Source organism: Branchiostoma lanceolatum, chromosome 3 (assembly GCF_035083965.1).
Source record: "Branchiostoma lanceolatum isolate klBraLanc5 chromosome 3, klBraLanc5.hap2, whole genome shotgun sequence".
Lineage (NCBI taxonomy): Eukaryota > Metazoa > Chordata > Leptocardii > Amphioxiformes > Branchiostomatidae > Branchiostoma > Branchiostoma lanceolatum.
The window spans coordinates 16,426,989-16,442,697 of record NC_089724.1 but is presented as its reverse complement, the minus strand read 5'-3'; the positions used below and the strand labels follow the sequence as shown (position 1 = coordinate 16,442,697).

The following is a 15,709-nucleotide window of genomic DNA, read 5'->3' as shown; positions in this document are numbered from 1 at the left end:
ATGTCGACGATTTTATTCTAGGGCTTTAACGGCTCATAACCATATTGCTGCAAACTGATTTAAGTTCGAGGGACTTAAAGGAAGCCAAAAGGTATGATAGGGAGAACTAGTAGGCGTTTGTGGTAACAACTCTAACGTAATCGAGACTTTAGTGGATGGTGATAAATTCGCGGTAAGAGTTCACCGCGAAAATGTAAAAACACCGCGAATGGTTCACTATTTACAGTATCCAGTATTCATCATTTATGGGGAACGATAATCTGCAAGCAGATGAAAGGATCGGGCTCATCCTCAGTATTTTACGCCTGTTTTTGCAACATTTAGTACTCTTCTCTAGTACTGCACTTTCTGAAGAGACGAGCCGTTAAAATTCTAATGCTAGAAGTATTTAATGTTCCAAAAACAGGCGTAAAACACAAAGAATGAGCCTGATCCTTACATCTGCTTGGAGATAAGGGCGCGAACCTTGTGACAATGTGAGCACATTACGGCAGAACCACTTGGATCGTCATATTTCCAAATATCAAGCGTTGAGATTTGAGAGTTTTTCTGCTATACTGATAGAACGGGTCCTGTGGCACTACAGTATGTGGTGATTATTATATAATGTAACGTTACATGGATAAGCATCCAGATATTGCACAAAAAATTTCCATTGAAGCTGGAAATTTTTGCTCATTTCGCCAAAAAGCTAATATCAATTTTGACCAAGTGTGAGTCAGGTTTTAAACAAATGAAAATTACTCTTTCTCCCTTAATTTAACCTGTTTTACTGCCCTGGGCTCCTGTGACTGAGTCAGAAAATCGGGTAGTGAAAAACGTTACGACCTTCTCTCCCAACATCTGCTTGAAGTTGAAGACAGTCGGATCTTTCCTTTCTTTCAATGATAGCCGTTGGATAACTCAAACCAATGTAAATTTATATCAGTCTGTTTCAATAAAATTGCCACGTAGCAAAAGACGCCATCTTTATTTGCATGTACGCACGAAACTGAGCTTGAACTACCAAACACAATGGCTTCACCATGATGAAGCGGTTCTGTAAACATTTGGTGACGTCATGGGGAATCCCCTCCAATAATATATGCAGCCCCCACTACCAGTACAGGGGAGTAACTAAAGCGTCAGGCACGCTTCCTCTGATTGGCTATTTGACGCCAGCGCCTCCCTTTCGAACGAAAACAGAACCAACCGTTGCAGGTGAAACAAAACACGTCATGCATATCAGATTACCCTGACTGGAGCCCAGAAACGGCCTGGGTGCAGAGCGGGAGGAAAGTCAGTCGATTTTGGTGAGAAAAATGAGCTTAATTCCACCTTTTTATCCCACAATGCACTAATGTCAGGAATGCAACCATTGTTTACTCTATTTTTTAAGTTCCAAGTAAACGTGTAACGATGTTGTGGCTGTGTAAATTGGGGGAATATTCAATGTGGGCGCCGCTGACTCAACAGTATACTAGTATCAAAGCAAATGGCGTACAAAAAGTACCTTAGTCATTTGGTTCCCCATGACTCATGCATCTTCCGTTCGTTGTTTTCAGCCTCCAAGGCTGCCTCGTGGCACGGTTTCCGTTGTTTGTGGAACAACAATTAACCGTGATTTCCATACGGGAAGCCCTTGAACGTGCTGAAATTGCCGTATCGGGTTCAAGAGAGAGTTGGATCTTCAGGATCGGCCATTTGTGTACGTGTTACCTGCACACCACCCCCGCGAAGTCCAGACCTGTCCAAGCAAGTTTATACTTGACATACCTTGCCTGGTCAACTGGAATTTGTCAAGGCAAGCGGTCGATAAGTCAACGTAGTGGACACAAATTCACAATCGTTTTCTTTTCGCCAGCTGTTTTCACACAATATGGCTAGCGTAGATTTCACAAGCAACAACAGTACTCCCGCCACGAGTACGGCTTCGTCCACTCACAATGCCAACTCGGCCATGTCGAGTGTGGGCCCGGAGAGAGACGATTTCTACCGCCAGAAATTCGAGGCCGTAAGTCAGATGGTGGTATCACTGAGCGAGGAGAATAAGTCCCTGAAAATCCGTCTAAACGGGGTACAGACTCTGCAGACTCTACTGTCAGAGGCGAGAGAAGAAATCGCAGGCAAGCATCAGGTCATAAGGGACTTGGAAACAAGGATTGCTGATCTGCAAGCCAAGATAGCGAAACTTGGAGGTAACAGCGAGGATAAGAGCATTCTGCAAGGAGCAATCGTCGTGCCAGGAGTGTCGAAAGAACTTGTGGATAATCTGATAAGAGAAAATGCCAAGTTGAAACAGATGTTGAGGGGTTCACGCGAAAACAGTGGGCTTGTGGATGACAAGACTGATACAGAAAAGGTAATGTCGTGTTCGTCAATCAATTCGGTAAAAAGAAAAAAAACATCCTTTGGATGTTCTTGCCTTAATTTTGCTTCTGTCCAGTGGTTGGTTACAACTGTTCAAAGATGCTCCTGCTCAGAGCCAATCAAATTTCAGATCAAGGCTGAGTAAAAATGGAGGCTATGGGACCTCCTGATAGTATTAGAAGTATACTGAAAGCAACAGTACCTGTCTTCATAATTATGACTTAGTGACTAGTTTTATGGAAATTGAAATCATGGTTAATATGTATCATATATATAATACATGTATGTTAATATGTATCATGTATGTGCATGTGTATATATGATTCAACAAGTTTCCAGGTTGACTGAATAAGAATAGGTTTCAAGCTAACATGTAAGACATGTTATTTTTTGGCTTTGAATGACTCACTGAATACCTAGGTGTGGTGTGATCGCGCCCCATTTTAGAGTCCAAAGGGTGGGGTTGTTTAAGTGAACCCAAATTCTTCTTAAGAAAGCAATCATCTGGGTGTGGCTGTTCTTACATGAAAGTTTCAGTCGTGAAGAAACTTAAAGATCCAAGAAAGTGAAACTGAAAAAGTGAAAGGTGAATAGACCTGAAACTAACGACTGTTTTTCCGAATCCTTTTTATCCCAGCAACTCCAGATGTGCCAAGAGCAGTATCACAGAGACATGGCTGCGAAGGACCATGAAATCAAAAAGGTACAAGAACTCCTCGCCGCTTCAGATAACGACAAGGACGTGGAGATCGCGAGGCTTCAGAAGGCGCTGAAGGACGCCCGCAACGTGGATCACACCCGTGACGTCCTGTGCCAGTCACTGACGGAAGAGACTCAGACCCTGAAGGCACGACTGGCCGCCACGGCGCAAATGTGTAATGACCTGGCACTCAAGCTGGACAGCAAGGAGCGCATGTTGTCACACGCTCAGAACTCCATGCAAATGTCCGTTACAGGACAATTGGGCAAGGTAATTGATTATAAAAACCTGCTTTAACCTACTTTTCTCAGACTTACAGACACTCTCAGTGCTGATGGCAATTCTTGGTGCGTCACTGTTGCGTGACTTTGGTATTTACTGAAGTCACATGTTGTTTGTTCATCTTTGCACAGTTCACAATTCCAAACTTCAGCATTTACGTAACCAAGTGGTCAAAATCTGTCCACAGAGTTTCATTGTGTAAATGGATTTAAGGTACAATTTGTATCTAGATTATGTATTTCACATTTGGACTGTCTGAAAGTTAGTCCCATTAGGACAATTCACTTAGTGTTTTATGATGGGGAAATGCTAATGTTCACAACCTTTCATTGAACTTTTCGTGTATGATGCAACTCCGGACATCTGTTTCACTTCCCAGATGTCTGGGATTTTACACCCCCAAGTTGTTTTTCACAAATTTGCCTAAATTTAGCTGGAAACTGAGCCAGGGTATTGCCAGGGGGATTTCCAAGGGTATTCCCCCAACTGTCAATCACTCAGATGGACACACCCACTGTCAGATGGCTGCTTCCTATTGGTTGAGAGGAAAATGACCTTTGTGCATGTGGTGTAATGTACCTCCTGCTATCACACATGCCATTGTTTCCATTGTTAAGCATCTATACACTTGGTATTTGGCCGAAGGCAAGAGGAAACGCTTCAGATTTCTGCTAATGATTTTTGATTTGATTAAACTTTGGCTCGGGAATTTGATTGGTATTCCCCTCCACAGTCCATACCACTTCTCTTATGAAATGTTGGCTCAAGAAGTTGTTGTTTTTGCCCCCTTTGAAGGACACTACAGTGTGGCACAGATGTCGACCTTTACACTGGAGCTTAATACAAATTGACCCATGGAGCCAATTACAGAACAAGTTGGACATGTTGGTGCCTGCTCAAGCATTGCTGCTGATTTAGCAAATGCTTGGTGTGCATTAAAGTCCACCTCACTAGTGTGACTGTTTTTGATAAGACATTTTAATAAAGATTAAAGTCGGTTGAAAATATACCACGTGATCTGCGGAAATTGAAATATGTATGATTCCAAATTTAGTCAATGAATGTTGGCTTCATCATGGAAATATTTGCTGCCATTTTCTTTTTTGCTTTCTTCTGTTATTTGTGATTGGGGTGCAGTGCAGTAAACAACATACGATCCAAGTCAATGTCTTCGTTGTCAATCTTACCTAACAATGTCTTATGACAATATGTGATATGACGTTGAGATGACATCCGTGCTGATTTTTGCAGGTGTCTCTTGGCGAGGGGTCCAGCACTGATGCCCAAAACAGGGCCATCAGACAACTGGAGCAAGAAGTCAACAAGCTGAACACACAGCTCAGAGAGGTAGGAGCAATGGTTTCCACGGTAATATTGTTCAGGATAGACCAATCAGTAGGCTTTAGGTAACAGTCACATAATTTTGAATTCTTGCAACTGACACCTCTTCAAACAGAAGAAGGGTAATGAGTATTTCTTGGGGTGTATTTCTTTTGTATGAATTTTCTTTCCTGTTTTCTTTGTCTAGGTTGTTGACATGAACACACGGTGGCAAGCGTACAACGATCAGAGGGAAAACTATGTCATCACACTACAGGGGAAAGTCACAGAGCACTCACAGCTGGCAGACAAACTGCAAAGGGACAACAGGCAACTGCAGGTGAGAACATGGAAAACTCTGCTGTGTTTGCTAATAGAACATTAAGATGTGAAAGAAAGTTTTTGATATCATTATTTTGTTCTCGGTTCTTAGTGATGATGATGACAATGTATGCAACAATTCAATATTCTTCGAGCTCAAACAAGTAAAGTTCTTACAAACTTTGTTGTTTTCGCGGGAAGGCCCGGATAGAAGAGCTGCAGAACATGCCGCAGTCAGACGGCGGCGGGGGACTGTCGGAGGAACAACAGCGGTACTTCGATAACCTGCTTCTCACGGCGAAGAAGAACCTCGAGGAGCAAAGAGAGGAAACCGAGGAGGTACAGGAATAAGAACTTAGTACATGTATAAGAGAGTAAAGTTTTGTGAGAGCCGAACAAGCCATCGAGGCTAAATAAAGGAGTTGACTTGCCTTAACTAGTTTAGGACATCTAGTTGCGACATTGAAAATTACAATGTTTGATTGTCACTTCAGTACATGAGAATTTTCCTTGCAGTTTTCTCACGAAAGCTGTTTTTTTTACTAAGATAAGACAAACTGTGAGAGCTTGGGGTTTCAAAAATGCACATGGCAAAAACACCTGGTACTGTTTTCTCAATCGTTAAATTGATCTGTTGTGCTCCACTAAGCTCTTGGCAACTGTTCAAGTCATGGTATCAAAGTTTAGACTCCACACTGTATCAACATCTATTGTAGTAAACAACTGCAAGGTCCGGTTCAGTCTGGGCCGCTATGTTTCTGTGATAAACATTTAAAGGTTGTGTCATTATGTTCACAAACAAACCAAAGAACTACTGCCATTGGTAACTTGGTATAATTTGTGACAGAATCTTGGACTAATAAATGCAGGAAACAGTTTTTAAGTAATGGAATGGAAGCTAAATCACTGATATACTGCTGGAATCCTTAGAGATATACAAGAGGAAAGGGTACAAGTCTGATCTCCACGATTTTTCTTCATTGTTTTGCATACATTACATGATTTCAGTCTTTACGTTGTTTTTTCCCTGCGACCCCAGGTTCAGAACAAGCTGGTGCGCATGACGGAGAGGTACGAGATGGAGAAGGAGAAGACGCAGCAGATGGAGAGGAGGATCGAGGCCATGGAGGCTGAACACGCTCAGTGCAAGCAAACACAGAACCAGCAGGAGATAGTGGACATGTTGAAACAACAGGTACATTTGTTTTTGTTAATTTGTTTGTTTGAGCCTTTATTTATTCATAAAAACTCACATCAACCTGCTGGCCACATTTGTAAAGGAAAGGGAGTGAATGAGAGTGAAAATGGCAGAAAAGGTAATGATGGAACATATGTATTGGATTGCCAGGTGTTTCATGTATATGTGCTCTCTTCAGTATGTGTAATTTAAATATGGGAATTCTCTTTTGTACACACAGCTTCAGGCATATAAAGAAGACTTTGAGGAAGAGCGTCGCGACCGCGAGAGAATGCAGGCGCGGCAGGAGACTGTGGAACAGGACCTGTCGACAGCGAAGGCAACGGTCCGACAGCTTGAGGCACAGGTGAGCGATACGACTCATTAGCTGCAGGAAGTCTATTCTGGCTGCAAGGTTTGCATAAGTTAGCTTCAATCTTGCATAAATTAGCTTTGGGTGAATAAGATTCAATCAGAACCTGGCCTAGTGGAGTGATCTTTTTAGGTATTTTTTATTTATTTGCAACCTTTTTTTTTCTCGTTTTTCCGTAGTCAGCTATTGTTTATGATTATTCTCCCTAAGTTGCTGTAAGAGTTTGAAAACAAATTTTCTTTCATTTTTTACAGCTTCACAGAGAGAAGAACCAAAAACAGTTCCCTCCTGTTTACCATGTTCAGTATGACCAACAGGTAAATATGTTAGATGTTCTTCTCTCTAGTTTGAAGCTAGACTACTGTAAAAAAAAATTATCTTCACGGGGACTTCATTTCACAGTAGGATGGAAAAGGAGGTTTATGTGGTGTTTTCAGGTTTGCAGTTGAAAACTTCTGTAGTACAGTAGTAATACATTGGAAATGCATTTTGTGTTGTCATGAATTCCTGGTGGAGAGGTCACCGCAAAAATAAAACCACCACGTACATTAAAAAAGTTACAGTATTTTGATTCAGACCCTATAAATATTATGCAGAAAAAAATGATAGCTTTCCTAAATCCATAGCTTCTTTTGTACACTAAAGCTATGGTCATTCCAGAAAACTCTACAGTTCTATCTAGATATGTGTACACAGTAATACTTATGTTTGGTTGCCGTTTTCCCTTTTTTGTACAGAACGCCTTGCGAGCGAGGTCAGCCAATAGGCACTCTCCGTACGCAGTTGGGAATCGCTTCAACTACGGCTTTGATGTGGTGGATGGCGAAGTTGTCGCCGACGGTCCGGCTGAAAATGATGACGAGGGCAAAGGGGAGACACGGGAAGAGAGGAGGCGGTCGCGAAGGAGGGAAACAGACATTCTTCAGTGTCCAAAGTGTAAGAGGGAATACACAAAAGACAGGCATAATGAACTATTGGAGCATATCGACCTGTGCTATGACTAAAAGTTTTCACTTGCACTTTTACCAATTGTACATAAAAATGAGTTGGTTAAAGTGCAAGTGAAAACGTTAAAAGGCTTTCATGTGGAACAAAAACATACTAGTCTCACATGCAATTTCTAGAGGCCAAACATTCAAACATTTATGAAATATGAGTGTTAGCTGTGACATGTATCATTACATCTGTTCCTTTTACCCAGTATCGTATCAATTCAAGGTGTAAGAGACTAATTTCTGTATATGTCCAATAAGGCTCTTCATCAGAGTATGAAAGACTGAAATGATTTCTATGGACAACGTAACAGGCCGTTTGAAAATCAACATTATTGGAATAACCTTTTCTTTTGACAAGTCCCAGTGACACAAGCTTACAGGTTTTGTATCAAAGTCTTACCATTCCCCCCCAAAAGTCTCAACTTATATTGAGATAACTCTGTAAAAATGTTGACTGAAGAGCTGTGATGCCATAATTCGTCTACGTAGTAAAACGTAGTAAGTAAAAGATGAATGCATGTAAATAGCAACCAGATACATTTGATGCACATGTACAAAAGTTGTTGTATCTCTGTGAAAGATGAAGGTAGAAAACAGCAAAAGTTGAAATAGTAGAGAAGTGCTTGAATTTCTACTAATAGACAAGCAAAACAGGATGATGTCTGCAAAAACAATGTTATGAAGGAAGGATAAGAGCAGCTAGAGAGAAGTGCAAAAGCAGAACATTACATTTGTTTAATTCTGCTAAACCTAAAAACTTCAAATTGTAAAATCTTTTGCTTATCATCGATACTCAAGAATTTGCCAACAAAATTCAAGAACATACAAAAACTAAGCCAGAAAACACAAGGACCAAATAGTAGTCCCTAGGGCGAGGATTGCTAGTGCTGTGTCTGTGGTGTAGTGGTAGCACGCTGTGCACTCTAGTGACAAGTGGTCCCAGGTTCGAATCCTGGCAGACACATACTGCGTGTGATCTTCTAAATATTGCACAAGTAGGTGAAAGTGGTGTATTGTCGGTCTATACTACAATTGTAACGTCATAAACTAACAACTATAAATGCCAAATTCTCCAAAATCAAGACAAAATATGTATATAACAGTTACAGTATTATTTGGAATATAATCCAACTAGAAATACTGGATGAAGAACTCAAGTTTGCATAATTATACACTTGTGAGTTTTGTCACAAATTTATTAGCTGTTGACAGGTAATTGCATTACTTATCAATCAGGGGAAATACAATGGACATATTTAATGGATAGAAGACTCGTCAGTAAAATAAAGTTTTCATTGGTGGGGGCATTAAGTAAACAGTGTTTTGTGACTTATTTTCACTTGAACAAAACCTAACTCTTTGATTATGTACAATTCTGGAAAAGTGTCCTTTTTTGCTGACTGTTTTGAACATTGGCTACACATTTCACTGTACATAAATTACAATGTTTCAGGCATGGCTTGTGTGTACATACATTGTACAGTTTGGACAATCTTCAATGGTTTGTAAGTGTATAATAGTTGTTGCTTGTTTGTGTGAATACATTTTCATCAATTGGCAAGAAGGGTATTCACAGATGCTTTTACTTTTCGGACAATTGGTTTCTCTTGTTCTCACCACGTTTGGGCCGCTTGTAAATTTGCACTTGTTGGAAATTGAAAATAAATCGAAGTCAAGTTAATGTACTGTAGTGTGTTGCCTACTGTTAGAGATGCTACTTACTAACACTACCCAAGGAGGTCATGCACTGCCACTGTATGTCAATACTACAGCATATCTTGTATTATGTATATCATTAACTAAAGCTGTCGAATATTTTTCATGGCTTATCACAAACAAACTAGATATGAAAGAATGGGGAGCGAATTTGAACCATTTTTCCATTTCCCTCCACACCTTTATAGAAGCATGAAAGGCTCTAAAGATTTTGTGAAAAATTCTTGACATATTCTCTGGTCTGGAACAGCATTTTCCGTGTCCCAATGTCACCACGGAAGAAGATGGGAAATTCATATTTTTCTTGTGACTTCACATGAGTGAAATACAGGAAGTAATGCCACTACTTGTGGGGCATTCTGAAATATTATATGGAGAAACATTGTACAGTATACATGCACCCAAGGACCTTGATGCATCCAACAACAGACAAAAACAGTTCCAAAGAAATCATTCTCTCCATATCCACTCCACTGTCTCACTCCAATATGTGCCTCCCAACATGATCTACTTTGAGATAACGAAATGTTAGCAGGGAGGTTGAACCTTGATGTTAGCAGTCCGTATAGATTGAACTTAGGTACAAAGAAGAACAATCACTTGTCTGTCACAGCGTACTTTTCCGTTAAGAGGAACCTTGTGTGTACAAATCACGTCAGGGGATTGCCAATGGTCACGTTCATTGATCAGGGATGCAAGCTTAAGGCGTAACCAAACAAATTCCGAAGGTTCCCTAGTACCTACAAACTATACCTTGTTTGCTATGACTACCTTCGTGCGACCTGTCTGGGTAAAAAGGGGAACTGAAACCGTTTGAGGTGAGTTGTTAACAACCGGGGATTACCAGCAGTAGTTGTGAATCCTCAGCAGCATTCGTGACAAAAGCAAATCCAACTTCCCTTCAGTGATAAACCAGAAACCAGCCTCCGGTTGTGTCATTTTTGTTCTGTCACTGATACTTAGACCAGACATTATGTCATAGTTCCCGTTTTGCGTTGGAACGTTAAGCCCGACAAATACAATTTTTTTGATAGGTTGGGGGCAAATGAACCAAAAGGATTTCATAGTTTCATCAATGGTTTCATACGGACATGTTGTAAGGGATTGCATTGGTCATTTCGGATGGTCACCTAAAGCCCCGTGTATGAGGGAGCTTCGGGCGTAAGCCTCAAGCGTCAAACCTCTGCACGTAAAAGAACCCAACACATTTAACGAGAAGAGTTGGGGTGACCCGGTGTGCTTGTCCGAAAACGCAAGCCGTGGCGAGGCGGCAGTGCACTACCACTTGCTACTTGAAAAAGTATCATGCTTCACCTCAATTTAGGATGACTGCTTAACCTTACTTTTTTTACCTTTATACGCCCTTTACCAGAGGGCAGCTTGGATATATGTACCATGAGAATATATATATATATATACATAAGACTTTTGAAGTATTAAATTTAATTACTTTTGAAAACATTCAGCCAAAACAGGATTGTCGCAAATGAGTCAAAAGCGACCTCTAGCGTGCAATAACTTTCGCTATGGCGCGTAAAAAGCTGGCCCAGCGACAGGGGATTACCAAACTTGGGAAATATTTCCCAGAAGCCACCATCCCTGGAGTACCACCAGGCACCGTTTCGCATTGTTCTTTAGACTTGTACCCAACCTGTACACGTCTGGCTAGCCGTCTCTACGACATTATCTTTGGCTGAGGCTCGTTCTCCCCAAACCCTGTAAACGTAGTTTGCAAGGTCGAGCACATATGGCCGTATTGTTCAGCAACAGTGCGAAGGTTAACCGTATGTGCAACTGCTGTAATTTTCTGGATCCTTTCAAGTACTTCTCTGTCAAAGAATGAACGAAGTTACCGCCATATCAACCATGAATGGTCGGGATGCAGGCGAAACCAGTGATCCACGGGTTAGTATATTGCCAGGCTAGCTCTAGGTCTGTGTAAAAGCACATATTCTATTGTTGCACGGGTAAATGATGAATTTGGCCATGACTTCGCGACCGGTTCTGGCGTTCATTTTTCTGTCGATTGTTCGCCCATGTACACGACTTTGTATAAACGTAAACATCAGATCTGTTTAATCATCTACGAATGTGATCGATTTTAAATGTTGCCCTGATCTGAATATGTTTGATAACTGATACTGCAATGTTTCCATACGTTATGCAATGACAAATTTTATTGGCTCTATCTCACGAGTGGCAGAGCCAACAACAAAACATGTTAGGGTCCAGTCGGTAGTTTTTGGTAATGAAAGAATAATTTGATTGAAACGTCTGAATGTGTGATCAGATAGACTAAAGTTATACCTTTTCCAAAAGGTCACGTGACCAATAGACACCTGTACCCGAAGATTACGTGTTGCCTTGGGGACCAATCACACAAACGACTTCCACGAATCAAGTCTACAATAGATTCCTTTTTCGTGGAACGAAACCTCAGCAAGTCCATTGACGCCATGCGCACGCGTACTATCAAAATGCAGCGGCCTTGACAGCTGTGTGATTAACCATAGAGTCGCAGGTTTGAACTTTTCTTATGTAACGTTAGCTAATAATACGATATTCCATCATATTCCAATTATGAAGTCAGTGGTTACACAAATCCACTTTTGGTCGCCGTACGGTCGCTCATCGATTGCCGTTATGCGGAAAGGGGGCCAAAGAGAACACTCGTGTCACTTTAGAAAATATCTGCTATGTAGAGAAATAGTCATTTTATTTTTCTCCACTCCCTATGGTACAGGAATCCCTCGTGGACAGTTCCGCCGCTACTGAGGTGGGACCTCCCGGCGCACTGTCCGAGCTTCCTCCCGGATCCCCAAAGCTGGTAACAGTCGAATTTTGTTCTCGGCGTTGCCATATTTTTATGATCAAGCAAACTTACCGGCAAGAAACTTCAAGCTCTGACAATGAGCATATTCTCTTTGAGTAAATAGACCCCGATTACCTGTGCACAACAACAACGCTATAAGTAGTAACGTCACAACGCGTAAGAATTGTTACAGTGAGCATATTGACCTATAAGATTTATTGAACTCCACCAGTTTCACTATCGTTTTATCGCGCTGTATATTGACGTTTTATCCCAGTCATGTTGATACATGAATTGAGTTAAAAAATCTACTTCACAAGAAAGATACCTGTCTATTCCATACGACATAGTTTTGCTGCACCACACTACTAGCGTCACGTGACTGACCTTTTTTGGGCTTATAATACACTTTTGCTGATGACTTCTTTTTGTTACAGGTTGGCTGGACAAACTACCCAGTATCAAAAGAAGTCATCAGCAAAAGTGTATTATAAGCCCAAAAAAGGCACAGAGAGCCTGTTGTGCAATATGGAGACGACACAAAAATGGCCGCGACAAACCCATCAAAATACTAGTCCAACGGCATTTTACAATGTGGTATACTCAAACGAAGTACAGTAACGGCTCTGGACCTGGTACCTAAAGATTTGATATTTTTGGCTGTCTGTTTCTAGCCTGGGTGCTTTTACTTGCTTTACGGGTTATATACAAGACAGCAAGTCAAAGTAAGCCCTGCAATGGTCGCCACTGCTAGCCTGGGTGTCATCCTCCGCAGTAACCGCTGGCTCAATCTTTTCGCTTGCTAACCACGGAAGCGAAAATACACCCTCCCCCACTACACGCTGCTTTCTATCCCCCCCCCCCCCCCCCCAGTTCTTTTAACAGTATTCTTACCTCCTCTTCTCGAAGAAAGGCGATGGCGACCCCTGTGAGACCGCTGAGGAGTGGCAGCCTGGGAGGGAAGGACCATTGAAGTCCAAGATAAAGGGAGCCTGTTGTGAGAAACGCGAAGAGCTCCCTTACCACAGCTCCGACCAACACGGGGACGGAATGCTGTCAGCACAGCCAGCCCAGCAGGGAATTGTTCACCGTAAGCTGATCGACACTTAACGTTCTCTTGATCTTGTCTTCGCTTAATTAGCTATTAAAGTCTGTTAAACTCAAATCTAAGGGGGGGGGGGGGGTGAGGGACACCTTTCCTCTAATAATTCCAATGATCCAGTGTGCTACTTCAAATAGACATAATGCAGGTGTAACAGCCTGTATGTATGTATGGATCTGGTCAGACTATATCTATTATAGTCTACCTGAGAGTATACTTTGGTCTGTTAGGCTGCTTATCAATACCGAATAAGGAGCTTAGATATTTATCGATATATCTTCCCTGTTAATACAGATACATCGTATGTAAACCTTCATTGAGAGGATTAAGGGTGAGAGTGTACAGACGAAGAATCTTCAATCACAAGCATCATCTTAGATGCTGTTATTTTACAGATCTGCCACAAGAGTTTGTGGGACCAGGAAGCACGCATGCCCAGAACAACACTCCTCCTGGCCACATGATCAACCATCCGACCAACTTCAACTTCGGACCTGTTTACAACATGGCGGGACTTGGCAGCTGGAGCCCTCAGAGCAGAGGGGTACAATACAATAGTTCCAAGGCTGCATGTTTAATTTGAATTTGGGTGCACCCATTATAAATATTTCACCAGTATCGCAGTATGCTTGAGATATAAGAATAAAGGACGAGGTAGGTTTCAGATTGCTGTTGTCTTCACCGAAAAACTAGATAGAAAATGAAGTAAAAGTTGAAGTTGTGATGCAGTTTTACACCTTTCCCCAAGTATGCATATGTTTATGAGTCAAACACCCTTGACGACTTGTTGTAGCGCTAGCTACTTTTACAGTTTGCATGCCACATTCCTCCTTCTATATGTTTTAGTACGATAGGCTCACGCGTGATGATTACATGTACCACTGGTATTGCTTCTTGTTAACATTACAGGTGTGTAACTGACGTGTAAACATCTGACGTTACAGACAGGGACTGATGATCATGCTCGCAAGAAGAAGGATGAGCTTCGTGTGGAACTCGAGGTATTGATATACTACATGTTGTACGTTGACTTTCTAGCAGTTTTGGCCATTGAGTTACACCGAACTCTTCACTTTATATCTATGTATAATCTATGGTTTTATTATAGTGTTGTGTTGTGTTGTGTTGTGTTGTGTTGTGTTGTGTTGTGTTGTGTTCGGTGTCGCAGAAAGTTCTGTGTCAACCATCCAATGCGGGATCCTGGTACAGGTTCGACGTGCTGAGGACTGAGCTGCAGGTCCTGGAGGCCCCGCTGTGCGGCATCGTTACACAGCCAGACGAGGTATTGCATAGTCGCCTTCGGGAAGACAGCTTTACAGTCTTTTGTCATCTAATCACCGATGCAGGAACTGGATCATTATCAGCTGAAATAGAGGAGAAAACTGTTTTGTCTGTTTACCTGTTTTTGTTTTCTGTTCGTTTGTTTTCATTCCGTTCCTTTTTTCCACAGGATCAGTGAGGACCACCTACATTACATCGGATGGGGTGTGGGAACTTGTGTATTGGAACTAGCTAAACCTTATAATCTGGGGTGTCTTTTTAGTCTTGTTTGTGGTGAATTATGATGATCTCTACTACATCTTCAGATTATCTAATGTTAAGTTCTTTGATTATGATACTTCAGTCTATAGGAATACACATTTGTATATTCGAATGATAAGTTACACAATGTTACAAAGTTTGATTTGTGTAGCCTCCATAGGGGCCAAATGGTTACAGACTGACTGCACAAACGACACAGTACAAAAAGAAGTCATCAGCAAAAGTGTGTCATAAGCCCAAAAAAGGCCTCAGGGAGCCTGCTATGGAGGCTAGGTTTGTTTTTGTACATGATTTTAACCTCATCTATCTTTATATAGCTGTGATATCAATTTTCAAGCTTTCTCATTAGGTGTTTAGAACACTTGCCTTACATTTTGTGCATTTGATTAATAATAATGTGAAGCTTACCTCTCTTACGATATGCGTTGCTGTGCTGTCCATATATACGATAGAAACGCCGTTTGCTTTTTGCCGATTCGAGCAAGAAACGTTATGTATATACTTAACGTCAGAATACTTCTGTTCCAAAATTAGGTACAGACCAGCAAGAAGGGCGGGGTAATGAATGAGAATGAAGCAGAAGCAAAAACAATAAAATTGACCTAGATATTGAAATGGCATCAGAATTTCCACTCAACCTACTTCCCTAATGATCCTTTCTGGTCACCTTATCACATATCACCAATGTTTCTACCACCTTATTGGTCATTTATAGGTCCATAGGTCCATAGGTCCCAACACGGACCTCTCAGCCAATGATTAGGTAGGTCTTATGCGTCACAGTCTAGTGTAAGCTGAAGGGTAAGGGCCCTGTCACACTTGTGCGTATATTCAAGTGCACATGAGTTCCGAAGTAACATTTTTCTGGTTTAAGTACATTTTGCGGGGAGGATGTTGTTTTCTACTTTGACCCATCGTTGTGCAGTCTGGTTATCAAACCAAAGAAATTACTTCTTCGGCTGAAAACTTAACCTAAACCAAAAACATGTTTATACGCAACCCATGCGGGCTTGTATATAC

The 15,709-nt window shown here is 41.4% G+C and overlaps 2 protein-coding genes and 1 long non-coding RNA gene across 6 annotated transcripts; all 3 read left to right on the top strand.

Annotated features, from left to right (window-relative positions):
- The first annotated feature begins 1,858 nt into the window (after positions 1-1,858).
- LOC136430626 (TNFAIP3-interacting protein 2-like) lies at positions 1,859-9,198 on the top strand. 2 transcript variants are annotated; one of them, XM_066421387.1, is made up of 9 exons: positions 1,859-2,341; positions 2,987-3,319; positions 4,583-4,678; positions 4,860-4,991; positions 5,174-5,311; positions 6,012-6,167; positions 6,391-6,516; positions 6,777-6,839; positions 7,260-9,198. In XM_066421387.1, exons 1-9 carry the CDS (start codon positions 1,859-1,861, stop codon positions 7,524-7,526), a joined length of 1,794 nt encoding a protein of 597 aa, XP_066277484.1. In that variant the 3' UTR covers positions 7,527-9,198. The 2 variants fall into 2 exon arrangements, with proteins under 2 accessions (XP_066277484.1, XP_066277485.1); XM_066421388.1 differs by lacking the exon at positions 6,777-6,839.
- A 1,498-nt stretch (positions 9,199-10,696) lies between these two features.
- Positions 10,697-12,432, top strand: LOC136430628 (uncharacterized). The gene is made up of 3 exons (XR_010754916.1): positions 10,697-11,138; positions 11,977-12,060; positions 12,396-12,432. It is a non-coding gene; the product is annotated as an uncharacterized lncRNA (long non-coding RNA).
- Positions 12,433-12,920: 488 nt separating this feature from the next.
- LOC136430625 (uncharacterized) lies at positions 12,921-15,411 on the top strand. 3 transcript variants are annotated; one of them, XM_066421386.1, is made up of 5 exons: positions 12,921-13,135; positions 13,543-13,691; positions 14,092-14,148; positions 14,316-14,429; positions 14,598-15,411. In XM_066421386.1, the coding sequence occupies exons 1-5, from the start codon at positions 13,096-13,098 to the stop codon at positions 14,604-14,606; spliced, it is 369 nt and encodes a 122-aa protein (XP_066277483.1). In that variant the 5' UTR covers positions 12,921-13,095; the 3' UTR covers positions 14,607-15,411. The 3 variants fall into 3 exon arrangements, 2 of the variants coding, with proteins under 2 accessions (XP_066277483.1, XP_066277482.1); XM_066421385.1 differs by having other exon boundaries at positions 14,316-15,411; XR_010754915.1 differs by lacking the exon at positions 12,921-13,135 and having other exon boundaries at positions 13,580-13,691; positions 14,057-15,411.
- The last annotated feature ends 298 nt before the right edge of the window (positions 15,412-15,709 follow it).

Excerpts from the sequence above, each read along its gene's own strand:
- LOC136430626 (XM_066421387.1), top strand. The coding sequence starts at position 1,859 with ATGGCTAGCGTAGATTTCACAAGCAACAACAGTACTCCCGCCACGAGT. Across the intron at positions 4,679-4,859 it reads TGAACACACAGCTCAGAGAG|GTTGTTGACATGAACACACG; the intron begins GTAGGAGCAATG and ends TTCTTTGTCTAG. Across the intron at positions 6,168-6,390 it reads TGGACATGTTGAAACAACAG|CTTCAGGCATATAAAGAAGA; the intron begins GTACATTTGTTT and ends TTGTACACACAG.
- LOC136430625 (XM_066421385.1), top strand. The coding sequence starts at position 13,096 with ATGCTGTCAGCACAGCCAGCCCAGCAGGGAATTGTTCACC. Across the intron at positions 13,136-13,542 it reads CCAGCAGGGAATTGTTCACC|ATCTGCCACAAGAGTTTGTG; the intron begins GTAAGCTGATCG and ends GTTATTTTACAG. Across the intron at positions 14,149-14,315 it reads AGCTTCGTGTGGAACTCGAG|AAAGTTCTGTGTCAACCATC; the intron begins GTATTGATATAC and ends TCGGTGTCGCAG.